At 41.6% G+C, this 23,704-nt stretch overlaps 1 protein-coding gene across 2 annotated transcripts in view; it reads right to left on the bottom strand.

Annotated features, from left to right (window-relative positions):
• The window catches only part of DIS3L2 (DIS3 like 3'-5' exoribonuclease 2), a 194,085-nt gene that overhangs the window by 144,883 nt on the left and 25,498 nt on the right, over positions 1-23,704 (bottom strand). For both annotated transcript variants that reach the window (XM_050902202.1, XM_050902203.1), the window contains exon 6: positions 20,878-20,979. In XM_050902202.1, the coding sequence (XP_050758159.1) occupies positions 20,878-20,979 (102 nt within the window). The remainder of the gene's footprint in view (positions 1-20,877; positions 20,980-23,704) is intronic.

Below are 23,704 nucleotides of genomic sequence, written 5' to 3'. Positions count from 1 at the left end.
CTCGCTATGAACAGCCCCATCCTCTAGGAACTGGATTGAGACATCAACTGACCATCAGGTAAACTGTATTTTGGGATGCTGCACTACTGCCAGTTCCAGTCATGCACACCAAGACCACTGTGAATTCAGTACCTTCCCCATCACCCTGGGACAGGCACTGAAAAGGCTCTGTGCTCAGGGGAAGCTGTGGCAGAACAGGGACAGCCACGGCTGATGAGGACCACCCACAGAGGAAAGGAACTGGAGAAGATAATCCCTGCAAGCTTGGTAAATGGGGGAAAAGAAAATCAGATGATTCACTGGGGATAAAAGATAACAGCTTCCTCTACTGTTGAGAGCTTTCTGTCTCCCTTAAAGTCATTTCTGAAGAGAATACAAGCTGTGAGCCAAACTTACTCCTTCACACTTCGTATCAGCAAATTCTGACCCTGGACAGAACCTCACTGCAACACAGAGCACCAAGTGCCTGTGGAGGAGAAGAGGGAGATGACAGCAGCACATTTTGCTCAAAGATTCCTACAAATACAGAGGCTGGGTTATCAGACTGGGAAGGTTCCCCACCTGTGACCTAAACCTGCTACAAATCCATTTATTTGGGCTTCCTGATTCAGGGACTGTTTCACTCAAATGCACAGAGTCGTCCTTGAATGCCTAGTTAGAAAGTGCAGGTGGGACTGCCTTCATATTAAATCACTATTAAAGCCAGGAAGTCCCAGACTTCCGTATCTACCTCAGACTCTCAACAGGTTCCTTACGAAGTGCATAAGGAAAGTAATCCTGCTCAAGGAAAATAATCCTGCTCTCAATCGCCCATGACTTTTGGTAAGTCATTCAAACCATCCTGCCTAGTTTGCACTACTTGACACCGTGCTAGGCAGATCTGCATATTCTCTCCTGAAGACGTTACAGCTGAATTTCACGTGGCTTACAAGGCAGTGTCTGAGTGTGAAAAGAAGGCTGAAAATAGCAAAGCAGCTGCATGGATACGTGGTAAAGTCACAAACACAAATACCTGAACAGTTTTCATAAATGAAGTATCTTGGGTTGCTCTACTTCATGGGTATCAAAGCAAGAGCACGTCAAAGAAAAACACATTAAGGCAGCTGGGGGAGGCAGGTGTCCCAGGAGAAAGTGAGGGGGGTATTTCTCCACTCAGAAAATGGGGATATTTGGTTTACATGCAGATGTGAGGATTAATGTTTCCAAATACTTCACCTAGGTTCAAAGCATTACTTAACTCTTGGGGGCTTATCAGAAACACTAACACACCAGTTAGCTTTCTACGAACAGAGGGAGGCTTTCTCTCTTCTTCCCACCCAGGGACTAAGGCTTAACCACACAGACCATGTTCAGGGTTTCACAACCGTAGACCTGACTTTCACAGCAGGTACTCACATAATCGAAGGGCAGCATTAGTTTATTTACAGCTGCTGGTTGAAATTAAGACAGGATAGAAACAAATGTCCCACAGTTCCAAAAACAAAGCACCACTCCTTTTTTTGTCGTTGGGAGAAAACAAATTCTTACTTCTACACGCAAAGCTAACAGGCTTATCACTAATCACAGCAATTATAGAATTCCTATTTAAAGATGACCTGAGACATCATTCAGTTGTATCACACCTGGGAATATCATTAGAACAGCAAAACAGAAGCAAAATCATGCATGACTCCACAGTTATAACCATAGCATAGCTACCTCTTCATAAGTTTCAGGCACTTACTAATAAGAATTTTTGACAATTTGGTTGTCCATGCCTATCCAAAGTTAGTTCATACCTTGGTCAAAACATTTAAAACTGAAATTCCAACTAGTTTAGAACCAAATTATCTGACTCTGAAATGTTTAGGTAATTGTCTATTATAATAACATAAAACTAAAGTTTTAATAAAAACTTTATCACTGAACTCACCTCCAGCAGCAAAACTAGTTCACCAAGGTGCTCTCCATAACCACCTTTCTGCTGTGAATTTTTCTTGTTATGTAGCTTCATCTATACACACGCAACAGCAATAGTACCGAAGAACTAATCTCTTTCTAAAAGTGAGACACAAACCTGCCACAACAGAAGGCATGCTAGAAGGAAAGGCACAAGAGCACGGTAACTGCTCTGTCTCCAGGGAACTGGTATGTCTGTCTTTTCCTGCTGGAAGGCAAGGAAATGCCCATGAAGGCACAGGTTCCACACACCGCTACCTCTGACAAAATGTGTCCTTTCCAGGGTTCTTTGTTTTCTAGTTGCGCTCAGTTGCCCCAGTCAGAACCAGGGACACACCATGCTGAGTGCTGCACCAAAACATATACAACATTGTTAATGCTCAACAGAACTTTTAGGAAGTTTTAATTAAAGACAAAAAGCATTAACAGGAGGGAACAGATGAGAATAAGAAGGTTACACACAGATTGCCCTTGAAAGGAGCCCATCTTAATGGAAGTTAAAGAAAACTAGGGGCCCAAGGTGTAGTAAAGATGCTTCTTGAAACAGATGAGTCATGCTCAGCATTTTGCTGAGGACTTATATTGCTGCAGTGTTTTCTCTCCTTCTAGTGAAAACAATCAGTATCACCAGGTTTCCTCTTGAAATGGCGGCAGGGAAACGACTGCTGGCATTTGCGTCATATGGATCTGCTCACATTACTTAGTGACGAATCTTATTAAAAAGCAAGCACCTCAAGCAAAATGTCTATAGCTCAGTTTGCTTGCATTTACCGTTACCAACATGGTATGCTTCATTAAATTTCGAAGCAGTGTTTATCAGAAGAGTAAACCGCATCAGAATCCTCCACCAGGCTTCTCAGCTTATTTTCATGACGTCAGTATTCAGGTTTATTTAATCCAGTGAAAATATACATTGATTAAACATGGTCTCAGAGCATCTCCTGCAGCACTGAAAAATGCAGTAAATAGGAGTGGTGTATTTTTACTTCTTTCCTTCAGAACAAGATTTATCATCACCATAAACAAGGTATATCTCACCTTTGCAACCAGCAACTTAAAAAGCCTCCCCTTGCAGTGAACACTGGGAAGTACTGGCCACCGCAGAGTTCCCTGCTTCTTGATGCCAGGTACCCTCTGGTCTGTTTTTCCTGCCTGGCAATGAATGCTGTTCTATCAAAAGCTTTTCCACAGAATGAATCAAAAGTTAAGCTCAATTGTTATAACTCAATTTAAAATTTAATGCAGGGCAAGGGACTAACACTGGGGGGTTTCTGTTGTACTTCTCTACAAGCTGAGTACCACTGACAAGAGATTTCAGTGTATACTTCTCTTTTGTAACCTCAACTTACAAAGCAGTCCAGGTTTTCCTTCTCTCTCTCAAAATTCATTAAAAAGCCTTATTCGAGCTGAGATTTTGTATACAAGTTTTCTGCCAAGAACAAATTTTTACAGCTGAGTTTTAAGCTCCTTTAAAAAAAACCCAGAAATTTATAATGGAAATACTGACAGTGCCCATAATCACAAGTACAGAAACATTATTGCGATAGGTAGTTCGTATCCCATCCAAAAAGAAAAGTTGATCTCCCAACCAAATTCCACATTCGTTCTGTAACAATGGCCAGTTATGAGATCAGTAAAAACAGGTGCTAACAAAAAATACTGGGGATTTAAACACTGATGATGGCAGCATAAAGCCATCACCTTGGTCATTAAACTCTGATTGTGCAAGATTTTTTTTTAGAAAGTCTTGAATTACTTTATAACTCATTTCTCCTGGGCAAACTCTTCTCCTGGTGGTCATCACAGGCTAACTTGGCAAATCTTTGAATCGTGCTTCCAAATTCTAATAGCTTGGCCATTCCCAGAAATTATTAATATACTGATTTATATTCAGTTTTGTCGATTTATCTCTTGGCTAAGTGTGATGAAGCCCACCACTACATGTGTGCAGCTCAGACAGTCACACAAAAGCCAGCTATTCCCCGCTGACACACTAAAGCTCTGCCCTATGACTTGCCATGAGTTCTCCCCTCTGCCTCAGGATAAACTTTGTGTTCCAGTAAGAAATGGATGACTGCACACTGTAACAAACTGAATCTCGTAGGCTATGCAAAAGTAGTGATGAGCTACTCGCGACATTGCCTGGAAGAGTTATACCTCAAACAGAAAGAATCAGTGTCCACAGGTAGCGATATATTCCTCTTAATATTCTGAACACACTTCCAATTCTCTTAACAAATACGCAGTAAACACCATAATGCAAAGTAGAAATACAAGAAAACTTATGTGCTTGGTTGTGTTAAAGAGGTACAAAGCCGAGGTGCTAACAGGCCACATGGGGAAGCACCACAGTGTCAAGTGTTAACCCCATCCAACACTCTTGCAAAATTAATCTGAGAATGGCAAAATTCAGACACACGGCTCAAAAACATGTGACTGTGAACTAGCCTTGACACTTGCTTATGTCATTAATAAAATATTTAATATATGAAGAACACTGGGTCTCCAAAAGTGCCTTAACTGGCGCTGAAATGTGTTAGTCATCCAACAAGAATGCTCACTTCAACACTGGAAATTACAGAACAAGGAAATCAAATCAAACCTTTACAAGGTAGCCAGCTCAAACACTAAGTCTGGACTGTGCTACCTGCAAACATTCATTACTAAAAATTACAGATTGCTAGTCCTTTTTACCAGAAAGGTTGTATCTGTCCCTTGCAGTACATTGTGTACAATTACTGGACTTTGAGACAGGCAGCTACACTGGGCTTTCAATATGCTCATTAAACAAGCCCAGTAAATTCAGAGCTGCTTCATACAGATCTGCTGAACTCAAAGCAATCTTCACTTGTTCAATCTTCCTCTCTGGGTAAAAGTAAGTATGGGATGACATTTAACAATTTTCCTTACCTGGAAGAAGTTATTTGAAGAATATCTACAAAGGTAAACTGTAATACAGTAAATATGTTAAGTATAAATTGTTTAAGCACCTTGACAAAAGAAAAAAGGCAAATTCGCACCCAGCAAAAAGGCAGGCTATTCCAGAAAACTGAGAAGAAAGTAAATTTGTGTTCATTACAATTATTTATGTATCATTTAATTAAGCTGTTTCCATAACAACTTCTGTCATGTAACTTAAGAGGTCTTGAGAAGTACATTCTTGAAACTCCACAAGTGACAGGACTAAATCTCAACTCCACTTCATCACAGGGAAGTTTGGAAAGCAGCCTCTGGAAACAGTACCGCTGCTCTGCAACTCACCAACTGAGTTTATGTTTATCTTGTAAAAAAAGAAAAAGTTAGCCCTTTCATATACACACACTTCTAAGATAACAGGATTTTCTTCACAGTTTCAAGTTAGGCACTGAAGTACTTTGTTATGATTAGTTTTATCATATTGAATCCAAATGCTCTGGATTATTAATCAACTCTTCTGACAGGTCTCCAATAATGAAACACACCATGCAGCGAACAATGACTCACCATTCATCTTAAGCTGATAAAACAGAAAAGGAAGATGGGCAAGTTCTCAGACCCTACCCAGGCTGCACACAGCTTTAGGAAACCCCTTCCATTTGCTTTCTCACCAGCAAAATCAGTGTATTTGTTGGCTTTGCCATGGCAAACTTCCCACTTGCCTGCTCCCATTCTACCTGTAGATGACAGCTACCACAGCAAACACTATTAGTACCGAAAGCATCTGGGTTGTCTCAAGAGCTGAGGACATGTAAAAAGCAAGTTAATGCCCTCTCGAGTAAAACATTAAGTCCTCCACTTCCTTTTTGCTTAATACCTCCTTAAATTTTCTCCCTTGTTTTGAAATGTCTGTTTACCCTTCAAGCTAATTTGCTGTTTTACCATGTACCATGCTACACCCATGCCATAACACCATTATCAGAAGAAGAAACCACTTCACAGAGCATTTTGTTCTCGGGCTGCTGGGGATCCAAATTCAAATCCCACTTCTCCATTTGGGACAGCACTTCCACCTCCACAGTTTGACTGCGCTGGGCCCTGGCACTGGGGGATGGATGATGCATAAAGAGAAAGTAAATGAAGGAGATAACATAGGGGTAGAGATGGGCCATATGAAGCGCTGAAGCATGCACACACTCTCCCACCTCAGTCTACCCGTTCTCACCCACAGACTACTGAATAAAGTACTTTATAACCCCTAGCCCCCCAATTACACAGCACGGGGAGAAGTCACATGACACCACGATGCTGCACATGGGGCACTGGGAGTAACTGCAGTTCTTGCTTAAGCAATTATAACAAGCTGGGGAATACTTGCTCCATACCCTGCAACACCCCCCTGCATACAGGGGCTGCCCGGTGGCATCAGCAGCTCCACGGGCACTCTGCTGGGGCAGCACCCCCCAGAAACCCCAGCCCCCCTTCACTGCCCTTTTCTGAGTTAAAGCTTTTGCTGCATGTAGCAGATGATTAAATGGCTTTTACAGTCCCTGATCCAAAACAAATTAAAAGGGATACAAGTCCAAAAACATCCGGTGATAAGCGTTTGTTCACAGTGAAACAATTAAACGGAAGGATTTGTCTTGTTAAACATACAAAAGGTTATCGATAACCTACCAGTTCACACCATGTCTTCCAGCTCCAGGGAGGGACCAGTTCCCACTCCATAACAACGCACCTGTGCTGCCAGCCATCAGCAGACACGGCCAGTCACCTCCACCAAAGGCATCCTTCCTCTAAGGAGCACATTCAAACCAACTGAGAAAGGCTTCTGAAGAGCAAAGGCTACCTGCAACTCAAACTTGACTTCAAACCAAGTACATGATCAAACCTGCTTCCTTGTAAAATCTTAATAGGACTCCACCATAATAAAACTAAGCAAGTTATTCAATTCTTAACTAATAATTTTTTTTCTAATTTGACTACATTGTAAAGTTGTCTTAAAACCGCCCAGAAGTTATTTTACTGCATCATGCACACAAGTACAATTAAAATGTTCTACCCAAGCTCTACTATATGAATGGTTTTCATAATTTCTTAACAGCATATTGCTTTCTTTGCTCAGCACAGTCCATACACCCTCAATTTATGAAACCCTTAGTCTAGGCTAGTTAAAAATAAAGCCAATACTTCAAAAAATGGATGAAAACCAGTTTCACTTCTCACACCATTCAACTGTATGCCTCCTACTTTAACCTCTCATCATGACTTTATGAGATGCTCCCACCAAATTCCACTTCAAATGACACTGAAGAAAGCTATGAATTTGTAATTGAAAGATGCAACTTAAACATTTAATAGCTTCAAAACTGCCAAGGATATAAAACAATGAGCCAGGATCAGGAAGCTCTAAAAGCACTGAGACCTGACCCAAAACAGAAAGTTGCTATGGTGCTTTGAAATTAGGGGTCAAGGTAAATTAATACACAAATCAGTCTCACTATAGACACTGTTCTCACCTGTATAAATATTTCGCAGCAAGTCATATAAAACATATGGATATTGCAACAGAGGTACAGTGAAACAAGCACGGCCCCCCAATACAAAAAGTAGTCTGTCTTATTTTTCTTTAATAATAAAACACAGAACTTTTAGAAGTATAAGTTACTCTAGCATATTAGCTCAAAACCTTGCAAGCTACAGTTCCTGTAACTATGCATTACCTGGGAATTTAAACTGCTCTTGTTCCTTTTGAACAGTGAAAAATTGCCAGACAAATACCTATGTACTCTTGACCTCCACAGGGAGCGGCTCATTTCTGTCTAACATGCCAACAACCGCTTAAGATAAAGTTTCCCCATTGCTGGCCTAACATGCCCATCTATCACATCAAAACCGTCACATGCACTTGTATGATTTACTAGATTCTAAAGGTATTCACTTCTAATGAATATTAGCTTTTCCAAAGCAAACCCCAAAAGTTTAAACACATCCTAAAGACTCTGGGTCTTTCCTTTTTTTTTCCTCCCCTCGTAGCCAAGTGGAAGCACACGTGTCAGGTTTTCATCCTGGAGTCATCCGCTGCAAAGCTTCATCCTAAGAGAAAATTCTTCAGGTAAATCCTTCCACAGCGTGCTGGTGTTGGCTGGGATAGAGTTAATTTTCTTCATAGTAGCTAGTATCAGGCTATGCTTTGGATGTGTGCTGAAAACAGTGTTGATAATACAGGGATGTTTTTGTTATTGCTGAGCAGTGCTTACACAGCGCCAAGGCCTTTTCTGCTTCTCACCCCACCCCACCAGCGAGTAGGCTGGGGGTGCACGAGAAGATGGGAGGGGACACAGCCGGGACAGCTGACCCCAGCTGACCGAAGGGATACCCCATACCATAGGACATCATGCCCAGCATATAAAGCTGGGGGAAGAAGGAAGGGGGGACATTCAGAGTGATGGCATTTGTCTTCCCGAGTAACCGTTACGCGTGATGGAGCCCTGCTTTCCTGGAGATGGCTGAACACCTGCCTGCCAATGGGAAGCAGTGAATGAATTCCTTGTTTTGCTTCGCTGGTGCACACGTGCAGCTTTTGCTTTACCTTTTAAACTGTCTTTATCTCAACCCACCAGTTTTCTCACTTTTGCTCTTCCAATTCTCTCCCCCATCCCACCGGGGGGGAGTGAGTGAGCAGCTGTGTGGTGCTTGGCTGCTGGCTGGGTTAAACTATGACACACAGGTACAACAACGTGAAATGAAACCATTTCAACACACAGCATTTTACTTAATTTGAGAAGAATCACTGAATAGACTTCGCAAATTTTGTCCATAAAACACCAACTTCAAAACAAACCTCTAAAGTCAGTTTTCTGCTCAAACCAAGTTTTACTGTAGACTTGCACTCAATTCTCTAAGCTTGTAACACGGAAAGGTTGACTAACCTCAACTTTAACTATAGTGTTTACACAAGCATAAATATCCTGTAATGTGTAATGTATTAAGGCATGATTTAAACCTTCTTCAGTGAAAATTTTTAAAAAATCATCTCTGTCTGTCTGTATTCACTTTCATTTATCAAAGACACATGAACTGGGATTCTCTATTCCCAACTCACTCATTTATTCTGTATTTACTTCTGCACAGTGAGAATATCAGGAAGACTGTGCTGGAAAAATCTGACAGTTTTCGGGTAGAATTTTTTTCACAACCATGTATCAAAGATAATTAATGCTGGGGGGGGAAATATTTTTATTGTGAAGAAAAGGTTATGTATACCTGGTAAAGAAATAAAGCCAGCTTCCCCTGGTACATCTTGGGAAAGAGCGGAGGTAGGTTTTGCTAAGCCCACATTATTTTTCATTTCAGAGCTGAGGGGACACAACACAGGCAGGAAGATATTTATTCCGATGCTTTTCTGACTAACCCTGGAAAATAAAGAGACTTGAAAAATTTTAAAAGGTGGCAGCAACTAATAAAGCAGCACCTGTGGCAAATTTAAAATTCAACGCTGATGTTTTTCATCACTTTTTTTTATATCGTAATCCTATAATGTACAGTACATCCAGCCACGGACTCAGCTGGAAAAACACACTTTGCACTAAAAATGGTCAATGCAGTTTAAACAAAGAGCATTTCCTTGGGTTTCTTGCTAGCCAGGACATAGGAACCACGCTATACACCTCTTCACATCTGCAAAGGGGAAGAGATTTTCTTTAACAGACAGAAGGGCATAGAGCTGCTCATTGGAGGCAAGTATTTGCTCTCCTCCTGGTCACTCACCTCTACCCAAGCGACATGGATCAACCTATGCAACCAGCTACTTATATATAAGAAGCTAAGGCTGAGGCAAGGCGCAGGGCATGGCATTCAGGCCACGAGGAGGGGTAGGAGGGAGCACGCCCAGCCTGCTGAGCAGCACCGGTGTTGAGGCAAGTCGATGAAGGCAAAAGGATCCGGATGTGAAATATCCGAAGGAAGAGTATTTGACAAATACTTAGCGCTTTCTAAAGTAATCGATCCTTAGCTGGTGAAACCACAGTGTTTAATCAGAGAGGGTGATGTGCCAGTGTTGGGAGCTCTGCTTCCTAATACCACAAAAGCCCTGCACAAAGAGTTATGTATATTTTGTTGTCTGTCATTTTGCACAACGCCCTTCCCTCAAGCACTGATCCTCAGAACGCATTATACCTTGTTAGAGGAGATTAGTTTAACTGCAGATTATTTTTTTTATTTATTTTCTTTCTTTCTTTCACAGAGCACTTAACAGAAATCAGTGCTTGGGAACTGGAGCTCTGAAGCACAGTCTAACAGTTTATTTATGATTATAGCAACTAATTGCTCAAAGACAAGCCTCAGGCCCCAGGAATATTCCCATGTCACTGAAGTTGGCTGCTGCAGTGATGTGCCACTCATCCCCAAGAAACCAGTGTTGTTAACTTGCTTAAGTGGCTTTCCTGGTGCACGAGGGCAGACAGCTGAATAACTGACCACTGGATAATGCTGACTCCTTCAGTGACAAAAAGACAATGGGGGGGAAAAAAAAAAAAAAAAATCAATTTTGACATGTGGTAGCGGTTTTGTTAGCAAAAAGTCTGCCCAAGGTCTCAGTCAGCTCATAGGAAATTACTGTATAGATGGAGACACTGCCCTGACAAGGCCAGCCTTCCCCTCCCAGCCCTTCCTTTACTTGACAGTGACAGCTGCCACCACACCTAGTCTTTGGGCTCCGTTATATCTTAGCCACTGATAGGAGTCACCCCATGGGAAAGTAGGATGGTGGGACTAAAATGATGTCAGGTACCATGAAGAACATTTTCCTTTTTTGCTTTAGAAACTTTTGAACCTTACAAGAGGGGAGCCATCCGCTTCTATGCTTTTTTTTTTTTTTCCCCCTACAAACGAATTTTAACAATGCACATCCTGCCAGGAAATGTTACCATGCATTAGTGATAAAGCGTTACATAAAAAGGTAAATTAAGTTTCCAAGACGCGAATCTGAGCTGATAAACATATTACATCCACAGTTCAACAACTGTGCAGAGAAGAAAAAAGAATAAACAGTTTTAGAGAAAGCTTCAGGAACATGGGGGAAAAAAACAGGAAGAGTAGATAAAAGTAACGCCATGCTGTCAAAACACTGCTCGGACTATACATGAAGCATAGCTACCGAATTAAATCAGACTAAACTAATGGCCATCCATTAACCTTGGGTATGTCTACATGGTACAACACAGACCTGAAGAGGTGAGCTCAAGCACCAGATGGCTTGCCAACCCAGCACTCATCCATGGCATTAGACCCCCTGCTCAGCTAGATAAATAAACTAGAGCCAGACGAGCCACTTCTCACCCAGAGGCAGCAGCGGTGGTGATGCTGCGCAGCTCTTCAGTACGGGAGGCAGCAACTCTGCTCCTGGCCAGGTGACGCAGCTGGGCGCAGTCACCAGAAAGGATCACTGGTACGTTCCCTCTGGATACTGCTCTAATATGGAGATACTGAAAGAAATTAGCAGGGAGGCCATACGCTGCCTCTCTAACACCAGCAAGCCAACTACACATTTAAGGGACAACTGCGAGACAATGGCTGAACGGAAAGGCATTCGCAAAGCTCCACAGTTGCCAGGCTGCTTTGCCAAGAGCACGAGCCAAAAGGTCAGGGGATGGTACTTGGTTAGAAAGAGACAGCGTTGAAACGGGCAGCGAGCTGTTCCCAAGGCAATCGGGCTGTGCAGGGCATGGGTCCCGCGGCATTGTCAGATGCAGCTGGGCTCTGCCCAGATTTGTTGTGGATGGCACCCTTCAGAGAGGATGCTTGTCACCGGACAAGCTCGCATCCTCGCACTGAAGGGAGAAGAGCTACGAGTCCAAACCTAAGCCAGACCATCACAGCAGTTGTAGTTACTACAAGGGGCTACAGCTGCAGACCTGATCTGCACAGAAAATAAAAAAAAAAAAATCAGGCAATCTGACATCAAAAGGGGTGATAAAACCCTGGAGGAAATTCACTTTACTGGAAAAAATCAAGTAGGGCATAGAGGTGAGTTACCTGGCTACCGTACTTAAGGCTTTTACCAGAATTCCCCACCCCACCCTCCTGAACAGTCATTAGGTCAGGAAGAAAGAGAAGCTGCTGAGATAACCCTCCCACTTCACACAGCTCCTTGGGACTTCCCCCAGACAGCACCGACCTGGCAAACATGACGCCATGAGGGATTTAAAGAGACCACAGGAAGAGAGATGCCAATTTCTATAGAGCTTACAAACAAAAGCAGCCAATGCTCATTCCAAACAAACAAACAAAAAGCAAGGAGAACAAGAACAGAAGGATGTCCTGGCAGCTAGCTAATTAAAAAAACATTACAGTCAGAACTTCCAAGCACCAACAAGAACTAAGCAGCATATACACCTTTATGCAGGATTTTTTTCAGACAGAACAGAAAATGATGTCTGGGGAATTCTTTGCCAGTCACTTTTTGCAACCAAAATACACAAGTGCTAATTAGATGATGCCAAGTCTTCATTTTCACACTTCCAAAGCTGCTCAATTAAAAGTATGTGTTTTGGCACTGCTCTCTGTTTCAAAATAATTTAGACAAAGCTAAAAACAAAGAAATGCTTCAACGCCAGGAGGTGATACAGCTGAAGATGGATGAATCATTAGCATCCTGGAAACCTAAAAAACTCGTAAGAGACATAGACGGACCTACTTTCATGAAACAGTTATTGCCTGACGTGACAGGACACAGAAAACAAAAATAAACCAATAGAAACAGTGAGAAAGCAAGGAAATGTACAAATGTGACTGCCTTTTTCAGCAGAGTTAGTAGATCAGCACTCTATCCTGCAGTATTTTCCTAGAGTCGTTACCAACACTTTTTAAAAAGCCTCCGGGTAGTTAAGGCTGGGACAAAAACTGGAAAGTGCAGATAGAATCTGGGACCTTCAAAAACCCACACCAGTTGTCTTATTAGTGAGCACATGCTGAGAAATGATGTCAAGTACACAACTACTGAAGCAGTGAGGAATTTGTGGGAAAAGATAATCAGGAGGAATTTTAATTTATCTTTCAGTGTTTTAAATGGCACCTCTTAAATAAGAAACTTGATTGAAAGCATCACTTGCAGTTCTTCAAGATGTTGCAGAAAGATATGCTGCCACAGTTACAGGTTCCAGGGCATTGATTTCTATGTTAACTGGGTGAAGGATAATACCAAGGAGCAAGCAAGTAAGACTTCCTATGTTAGCGGTGGTAAGAAAACTGCTATTGATGCATATAAATCACTGGCCACCTTCCACTGCGTGATAGTGCACCAAGAAAAGAGAGAGATGAGAAAACTCATTCCCAGTTCTTGTGATGCACCTAGCAGTCAAGGCGCATTAGCTTCAGAAATTTGAGGAGAAGGGAATCCCCTCATAGCAAATAATGTCACAAAGCTAGGAGAGGAGGGAGTGGGAGGCCAGGAGATCTCAACCTGGCTACACTTTGCCTCATCTGCAGGAAGACCCAGGAACAGTGTTTGGGATAAGGCACAGCCATAAAGGCCCTCTGAAGCTGGCGGCACGCTGATTCAAAACCTAACTGTTAGACTTCAGACAACTTTATCTTAGATAGTTACAAATTACCTTGTGTCAACAACAAATTTAAGGCATCCCATCCCTGATGACAAATATCTTCCGTATGTCCAAGAAATACGTGGTTATAATGAGGTCCCACATCTTGCCCCAAAGAACCTGTCGTAGAAAAACCCCTGTCACTCCTCCAGCTGCTGTAATTCTTCATTTACATAAATCACCTCTATTTTAGATTCCTTGTCCCTCTGATTTATGGCTTTAAGAAAAATAAACACGAGTTAAGGAAATAACCGAAAAGAGTTAATGAGCCAACCTTAGTAGCTTTGACCACATGTAAATACTGCAGCCAACTGTTGTTTCTCTGCCAGCTGATAACAAGAACAAACATGCAAATAGATATGTAGCACTCTTCCTTTTCTTCCGAACTTAGGACACGATCCAAAACCACCTCACCTAGGGACTTTAAAGATTAACAGCTTTTTAGTATCGTAGTAGCTCTTCGTTTCTCCAGCTATCAAGCTAAATTAGGGGTACAATCTCCTTAAAAAGAAACACAGTATAACGTTCATTGTACAAATATTAGGCCAGATGGGACTTTTATCATCAGTACACTTTATTTAAACTTATTTCTAATTATGTGGATCTGAAAGAAACCCAGACTATTGAAAATCTGGACAGTCTTTCAAGAAAGCGTTTATAAAAAGTTAAGTGAGTTTAATGTGCGTGACATTCCAAAAACCAATCCCATCACAACAACAGGTATCCTGACTCTCTCTTATAAGGTGTGGGCTCCAAATACTCATGTGATATCATCAAATAAGTCTCCAAACTGGCAAAAAGCAAACAGTTCTAAGAAATACTAATTCCACAGGAACCAAAGACTAAGAAAAGTCCAAAATGATAGTGGTTATGTAAGAGATTGGATTAAGAATAATCTACTGTGATGTGTGCATATTTACAGAAGACTTGGAAGAACAGAGTTTAAAACAATCACTTGACGAAAAGTTAGTTGTTAAAGGAAGCAATTTGCTGTACTAGATTATATTCATGTGACCAAGAAAAAAAAATGAGCAGGAACAGAGATCAGGTATTAAATGTTGGCTTGACTCCTATTCTAAAGTAAGGTCAGGTGCCCCCCCGAGCACTTCCTTCCATTGAAGATGTAGCTCTTCCAGGAACACGCACTGACGTTTAGTGGTATCTCACACAGCCTGAAGTCACCCCCATCACAAGGGGCTTATCTGCCATTACTCCACTGAGGATATAACAACTGACCACGTGTGAGATGAATGATTATTTAATGCTTGACTGTTCACCTAAGGGTAACATTTTTTATCTTATTCTGCATCTGCCCAGCCAAACCACATCTGCAATGTAATTCTGCGCTGGTAGGACAGGATGCAGGCAGTCAATAAAAAGAAGTTTGCCTTCCTACTTAACTAAACAATTTGCCTTCTAAAATCACTCTTACCCAGCACAGAAGGAGGAAGAACAAAAAGGACGTTAGATTGTTCAAAAACTCTGTACCTTTCTTGTGATTTTATTATTTGGGATCCTGGTTTTGGCTTTCCAATCAGAGAGACAGAGGCAGGTATTGACAAGAAAGGTCCTTCTCAGGAAGGCAAGGTTGCTCGCAACATCCAAAAAGCTGGTATTTCTGCCTACTTGTTTTACATGTCCAGGGGGAGGCAAGGGATGAACACAGCACTGGGTCACGCCAATCTCACACAACCCAGATCATTATAGTCATTTTATCATTATATACCATAAAAAGCATGTCAGATCTTGCTATTAAAACTCACTGTGTTAAGACGTGGGTTGATTCACTTCAAGTGATATTTGATTAACAAAATGTGAAAGCAACATCTGCAAGAAGAGCAAATTTAATGCCACACATGTCTCAGTGAGCAACACTTCCTATTTGCTCAGTTTTTTTGCCATCAATCTACTGTATTGCTATTCCATACCCAGCCAGTTTGCAGCTCAGCAAAGCCTGGAAAGAGCCATGCCAGCTCACAGCGAAGGTCCATCAGGCCCGGCAGTGTGGAACAACATGTGGCCATCCAGAGAATAGCACAATCAGAAAGTAAGCATGTAACAAAGCTTCTCCAGATTCCACCAATTTGTGGTTTGGGGATTTTCCAAGGTGGGGTGGGGAGTGCACGCACATGCATGCAGCCATCAACTTACAGCCCTCACTGTAAAGTCCATAGCAAAACAAATTAAAAAAAAAAACAACTACCCTTCCTCCCTACTGCATCCATCAACCTTTCAGATTTGCTAGAGCTCTGCTTTTCTGGACATCTTCCTAGCTGGCTTCTTAGGCTTCCCACTTTACTCCTGGATATCATGAATTACACTTGAATGTTTTTAGCGTGCCAGAACACTTACTATTTCAATAATGACTTCTCCAGAACTTTTTTTTTATTATTGTGAATGTAATGTTTCCAAACAACATTCTTGATTGTTAGACTCAAACAGTATTGCTGTGATAACCCTCTAAGAACCCCATCTCCTCCTGAGTTACTGTTATCCTTACATTAGCTGGGAGATTTTGAGAAGAAACTGACTCTCAGAAGAATTTGGTTGAAATGAATCATTATTCACCAGGGCAAATCCAAAGCTAGCATCCCCTCTGGACAACTAATGGTGCATAGGTTTTCACCAACAGTTGGAGGCAGTGACTTGCCAGGATACGTAGCTCTGTTCGAACTATACATGGTGATATTTGGGATGTCTGCTTGAATCAAATTGTTCCTTCTCTGCATTTGTTCCTAATTATGCCAACAGCCACAGCTGGGAAAAGTGAATTGTAGTTTTTATCTTCTGTACAGAAAGTGTTTAAATATTTATCTCTGATGTATGGCCCTAGAAGAGGCAGCTCTAAGATCTCCTGCTGCACTGTATTGTATCTGACACCTCAGTGTTGAACAGAATATGTGCTTTCATGAGCTATAAAGAATTACTATTTCTATCACTTTCGGACACTTCATGACTAAAATGCTGGACCCATTATCCTATTATCCAGCAACACACACTGTACATAAATGAACAGTTCTACATCCTTGGCCTTGGAGACCTTCTGACAAGATCAAAAGAACCAGCTGAAAATAGTGCAAAGGAGCACTTTAAGCTGAGGAGGAAATGATTCATGAAACAACACAACAAAAGATACCACTTGCAGGCACTGATTTCTGAGAAACTGGCAGGTTAATCTGTCATTATTTTATGTACCTATATAGTACATGTTGTTATTGTTTTAATATACCACCGCTGCAAGCATATGCAGAACTGGAGATCTCTCCTGCATACTGTAGCAAGCAATAGGGGGTTGGGCCCCAAAATTCCTTTCAGGCAGTTTTGAGCAGCAAAAAGTCCTTGTCTGGGTACTATTTTCAGACTAAGACTCTAAAATTTCAGCCATAGCATGCAATGCGTGAGACGGTTGTCATGAAAAACATTCCACGTTATAAACTACTACTCTAAAAGCACCAGAGATTGGGCCAGGAATCCAAGCCCCAAGTGATATCAAATGACTTATTATGCTATTTCCTTCCACCAAAGAAATTACATCTTGCAAGAAAAACCAAAACAGATATCTGAAATTAAACAAATTCTGTCTGGCAATTAAGCAGACGGTAAAAGAGCAAAAAGAGGCTGTGAGGAAAGATGGGTTAGGTTTATCCTTTATAGTGACACACTGCTTCCCTCCTTGATGAGCCTGAGAAATATTGCTGTAATCATCATATCAACATTTTTTTGCCTTCCAGTAATTATGCCACTGTATAATTGAAGCTCCTGAAATTGATGTAAGCACAACTCCATAAAATATAATAAGAACCCACGGGTGGAAGTTAAAGTAGTGAATATCAGTCAAGAAATAAAGTACCATTTTTCTTCTTTATCAGAGTAATTGACAAGGACTGAGGTAAATCCTCTATCACCGGCTATCTTTTATCGTGACATTCTTCCAGAAGATAAAGGCACAGATTCAGGGAAGCCCTAGAACTTGAAGTAAGAAGGGGACAGTCTAGCTAACTGCAACGATACTCTGACTTCATTCGCTACGAGTAGGTTAAGTACCTGGAAAAACAGTCTAAGTCAAATACCTTACTTCACAAAAGCTAAATATTTGAAAGTTACCATAGCACCTCAATATTCCCAAGATGTAACACAAGAGGACAGGAGGGGAACTTCTGAAATACAGCCTCCAAATGCAGTCACCGCAATGCATGCCGCTCGACCCTGGCGGGAAGCCGACAGCCACCTTCTTCAGGAGCGCAAGATAACAAATTTCAGGGACAAAACGTCTCTCCCTCAAGCCGGTGGTGCCACACTGAAATTGTTGGCTCTTGATCAGAACTAACAGCAAGCACAGAAATATGAACTGACAAACTGATCATCGCTGAACACCAAGCAGCTCTCCCAGAGGATGTTTGAACAAACAGAGCTTTAAGACCAGACTGAATAAGCACAGGGAGGACCATGGTAGCTCATCCAAGCACTTGATGCACATGCTGGGAAGGACACGATGTTGAGAAATTCAAGACTGATAAATTTCCCACCACTGAGCCAGGAAGTGGAGAGCAGGAGGAAGAAAATATTGCTGTCCCTCTCAAGAAGGTATTACGTAAAGTATAACCATGCATCTAGAGTATTTCACCATCCCCTTACATTTCACTATGGCATTTATATCTGGGTGTAAGGTATCACCATTGCATGCTCAGCAGAACATAGTATATCTCTGGAGAAACTGCTCTCCAGCTGGTGTTTTTCTCTCACAGGCACTTGACCTACAAAGACTGACTCATTGGGTACAGGGCAGCTCCTTTCTCAACTCTTCAAGCAAACACACAGATTTCCCTATCCAAAATCCGTAGTCTTACCAGTCACAGGTTCTCCCCCTTCCTCCCATTTACACACATAAATTGAACCGAGGTTCCAGCTAAGTCAAGTCCTGCCATTACTGGGATGCAGCATTATACTGTGATTTTGCATGAAGAGGTCCATGGCAGGAATCACCTGCACTAGCAACGGGAAGATCTTCCCTCAGAGCATCCAGAGTCCATCCAGGGTGCTTGAAACTCAGAAGACACAGACCCGCCACGCTGCTGTAACAGCAACCTAATCTTGTGCAAGACACAGGTTTACCAGCAAAAAACCCAGCTCAGTTCTCGGTGGAGCACAGACTAATGGCTTGGGAACAGTGAACCATAAAAATGATGAGCACGCACATCTCAATCCTAACAAACCAATACGTATAGAGCCTGTAAAGTCTCCTCTGAGAGCATCAGTTATACCATACATCTGACTTACATTTTTCAAGGAAATAATTGAAGCTGTTCAGCTTGTTCCAAAGGCCCAACAGGAAGGAGAAAACTCTCAAGACACCTATGTGGCAGCTTTGCAGCAGCATGAGACTAAACAAATGGAAAAACCTAAAATAGGTTGCGACAGTTTATCATTAATCAGTATGAATTACTTGGCAGAATGCAGTGTCTTTCAGTGCAACTTAGTGGCACCTTTCCCAAAGAACTAATACAAACACGAGCGCATAGCAAGAGATTCAAGGAGCAGGGGAAAAGGGATGTCATCACTGATTAAGTTGCTGATGGCAAAAAACAAAACATGAGACTACATAGGGCAGCACCTGTGTGGCTGAAAAACATGACTGGCATGTTGCAGCTACTTCATTTGGCAAGGTTAAATTCACCACAGAAGAATCATAATCATACTACAAAACACTGAATTCTTCCGAATTGCCTCCTTGCAGTCAGACACCACTACTCCACTGGTTCTATTTATTCCAGCATTTGCCCAGGACAGGGAGAATATTCTAAACCCTTCCTCTTGTATTCTTAAGAGAACATTACTGTTGAACATATGAAGGTATGAGGATATAAGAAAGAGAGAGAGAGAGGTGTTATCTTTGTTTAGAGCCAGATATAAATGGAAAACTGCAGACAAAGCTTCCAGCTCAGGCAACCTCTATCAAGCCTACAAAGAAGCCCTTGTGCTGGCAGGTCCTGGCAAAGCATCTAAGCACCCAAACTATTCCATTTTTCCAGCTATATGAAATGATCTAATACAAAAGATAATTTATGTATATCGATTTGGTGATCCAAACACATAGTAACCATCACAGCTTTAGTGAACTCTGATTTGGACTTTTGAATAGCTATCAAAGAAATTTTGCTTTGACCCTCAAAATTGGTTTTCAGAGGTTACATAGATAGCAGCAGACCTCTTTCCTATATTTGTATATGGATATACCTGTAATACCTTAGATCCCACTTATGATTGCCTTTTGCATAAGGTAGTTTTGCATTTACATGTGTCAATAAATAGTTAGGTCGTTTACTCATTTTATGCATACTTAAAAGGAAGAGACAAGTTCTAATACGTTTCAAACCATCATTTCCATTGCTATTCAATTTAAACAGAGAAGGTAGAAGTTCAGCAAATGACCAGACTGAAGATCTTGCATTTGCAAGCCTAAAAACATGTAACTTCAAACAAAGACAGGCAGAGAAGGTAGCTAGAATGAGTAAAAAGCACCAGGCCACAGTAGTTCAGACAAGTCCCCACCCTGCTGGAATCACCCTCACTATTACTTTTGTCCAAAAGATACACAATAGTCTTTAAATTCTCAAGGAGAGTTCAAAAACCATGTTTGGAAAATAATTTGTGGCAGTTCTGTCATGCTTAGGCGTGAAAACCCATGTTAAAATTGCTAACTGCAGCTTACATCTCCCAGCAACTAGAGAAAAGGAATAAAAACTTTCCTTGCATAGCAGTGTTAAAAGATAAACCTGCAAACAAGATATAATTATCCAGATGTTTGAAAGAACTTTGATTTTGATCAGTGAAAGAAAAAAAACCCAGAGAGAGTGATCTTAGTGAAATTCTCAGACATGAAAATGAAAAACGGATTGTCCTACTTTTGCATTGCTCCAATCATTTCACACATTCTTCATTCATGTAAAGAAGGTTATTATCACAAAATCTGGAGCTGTGACAAGATAAGCTTTCCATGGACTGAGGACCCACAAATTAGAGAGTTAATCATTACTAAAGCTTTGTGAACAGCACTTGTCAAATACATGAGCAATTGCAAACACCTACATAGAGTTATCCAATGCCACAGCATGAAGACAGCTAAATAACAGATATCAAAAGTCACCTCTGACAACCATGCTTTGAACCAGCCTTGTCGTCAGACTTCTCTGTACAGTGATAAGGAAGGCTATTCCATGCAAAGGGTGAGGTTTCAACACTTTAGGTATCACTTCTTCCAAATGTTGTAACGGATAAAGTGTTTTCATCTACAGCAGCATAAACCGCAATTGAGCTAATTTCATACGTAGGAAATTCTCTATTCTCTGTCTCAGGCCCTAAGTTTAGTGAAGAAAACAGCAATAAGCTCTTTCTGTCAAATCACAGAAAAATATACTGAACTGACCTTCCATTGCTCCTTGGGAAGCAGTTTCACTACCACGATGTCACCATTCAGGGCTCTGTTGCGAGCAACCACTCCATCAATAAAGATATCGCGAGTTCCATCCTAGTGGAAGAGGAAGAAAAATAAATACCAGACCAAAACATATTAAATTACAGTTGTTATGAGGTTTAAAACACTGTCATCAAAAAAGACACACCCCTGGTGAGACAAACATCCTGCAGTTGTGCACAGAAATGAAATGGATTCACCGTATGCCCTTCAACATGCAATATCTTTCAGCAAATAAGATCCTTTGTATGTATGTGCCCACACAGTAGTTCCACACTATTTATTCAAGACAGAGCCAAGCCCTCAAGACGTATTGTCTGCAAGCTCTGCTCAGTTCCTCTAGTTACTCTTGGGAATGGGTAGAGAGTTTTCTGCAGTCACAGCTCTTCACACATTCAATTCCCAACTCAAGCACTCAAAGCTATTGTTCAGAACATGTTTACAAGACAGTCTCTGCAAAGCGCGCCGTGCAGAGCTGCCTGCTGCTCTCCTGGTGAGATGGGAAAGCAGGGACACGCAGCTCTGGGATCAGCAGGTCAGTCTGTGAAGGTGGCCTGGAGAGCGGCTGGGGATGCAGTCTCTTTTTTTCAAATGAGTTAACGCCATGTATTCTGCATTTGGCACAACTGATGTTAGAAGAGATTCCAAAAAATGATGACTACAGATGCAAACTGCAAGCCAGAAGATCTTTTACTGTAACAGACATGTTGGGACGCCTTCTCTCAATACTCTGGGTTAACATCCTTGCACAAGAGCCTCTACTAATTGTGCGCACTATGATTATCCACCCCAGACATGTTTGGCATTCGGCTAATCTAGATTTAGTTTGGAAGATTTTCTTCATGGGGTGAATGAAGATGAAGTTTCCTGAAGATGCCAACACAAAGGTTTCAGTTTTTAAAGGATTGCTAGTTTTGTCCTTTTTTTGGCTAATTATCGACAGTGCTCTTGCTGCTTTCATTTCCACTTCCCCTTAATTCAGTATATGAAAAATTCCATGTGTCTGATTACAGTGCCATGAACGTGTGAAACAATGTGAGCATTTAGTATCAACATGAGCAGTCAATATAGTTTTTCTAGAGAGCTATCTTTGCATAGTTTTGATGTACAAAAAAAGAGGATGAGTTTCTTTAGATTAGTACCTCATTGTCTTTCAGTGAAAAAAAACGGCTCACAAGAATTAAAATCTTAATGACAACTTTAGTTGCTTCTCAGATACACACTCTTAAGTCTCATATGCTTGAGTAAATCCAATCAGAACTACCAGTGTGCTCAGTCTCCAAGAAAAACTTCTTTTATAACCTGAAAACATGAAGCCCTAATATCACATAAATATCTTACTCTGCTTAGATACCAAAACAATAAAACGGCAGAACCCTGCCATGATGTGAAACTAAGGCTGTCCTCCAAGAGACCAAATTACTCTTAGAAAGAAAAGCAGCAGCAGCTCAACAGCTGTGTGAAAGCTGCCTCCCATGACAAGATGCAGAAAAATTGCAAAGCCTCTTGGACCAACATTATTCAAATTGGAAACTGTTCTTTTCAAAAAGCCAGATTTTTTACACATGGTCTTATTCCTCATTTCTCCCCACCCTCTCCCTTCTGCCCCAACTCTACCTAAATTCACCACATACATAAAAAGAAAAGTTCAAAGTCACTTTTTAAGGAAAATGCCTGCTTTTCTTTTGTCTGTACCTGTAGCTGCTCTGCGCTGCAGGACACAGGCTGGCATTCACGATAATTTGTTTGTTCTACACTTTTTTCCTTCTCTCCTGTGTCCAAGAAAACGCAAGGCAGACCCTTTCCCTCACCCCCTGTAAAGGTGCCTGATGTGTCACACCACCTAGTTAAAGCTGCATCTCCATACTCTGCAAAAGTCTTGTCTTGAATTGCAGCCAGTCACTCTCATCCCAAACAATATACCCCTATATATATACACACACACACACACACTTATATATGTGTATGCACACCTATTTCAGCGCAGTTAATTTCAATGCCTGCAACAAAGCTGTATTAGGAAATTGCTGTCAGTTTTGGGTTTGCCTCCAAAAAGAAACATTTCTATATCTTGAGCTCCAGGCTCATGATTGTTAGGCGACCTTACGCACTTCCAAGAACACTTGTGCGTCCCACTTTTTCCTTCACCGTCTCCTACTCTGCACAGCTGGCACTTCACATTATTAATGCAATTAAAATGGCACCAAATCACAACAGAACACAACCATTTGCAAAGTCTCAGCTGCCTCCAGGGTGCATATACGTTATTGGCCGCAATGGCTTCAAGACTTCTGCAGCTCCGCATGGGGCTTTTACTGCACCGTGGCCACCTGTGAATATCACCAGCAGTGCTCTCTGTCCCCCTCTGACAAGAGGGAGATATGCAGTACTTTCACCCGCTCTAGAATTGTCTTCTACAAGCACAGTACAGCCACAGTCACTCTATCACTCGTGCTCAGCAGTATCATTCTTCACATCGACAATGCCGTCATTTCAAACCACACTACCGTGTGCAGGGAAGACACGAGTTGCGAGGCAGAGATTTAAATGCTCGGGTCCATTCTCTGGGTAGCTTTCAAGAGAAAGGCCCTGGGCCTTCCCCTCAACTCTTCATGCAACAATGAGACAAGCAGACAGAGCACATTTGCAGCAAGAAACATCCTGGGACTTCTGGTGTCAGAAGGTGAACAGCTGTTGCATTTGAACTCCATGAAGCCATAGCCAAGGCAGAGCTGAAGAGAAAGGGGTACAGTGCCGTAGTGAACAGCAGGAGAGAAAG

This window comes from Gymnogyps californianus, chromosome 10 (genome assembly GCF_018139145.2).
Source record: "Gymnogyps californianus isolate 813 chromosome 10, ASM1813914v2, whole genome shotgun sequence".
Classification (NCBI taxonomy): Eukaryota; Metazoa; Chordata; class Aves; order Accipitriformes; family Cathartidae; genus Gymnogyps; species Gymnogyps californianus.
This window is presented reverse-complemented; position numbering and strand designations above follow the sequence as displayed.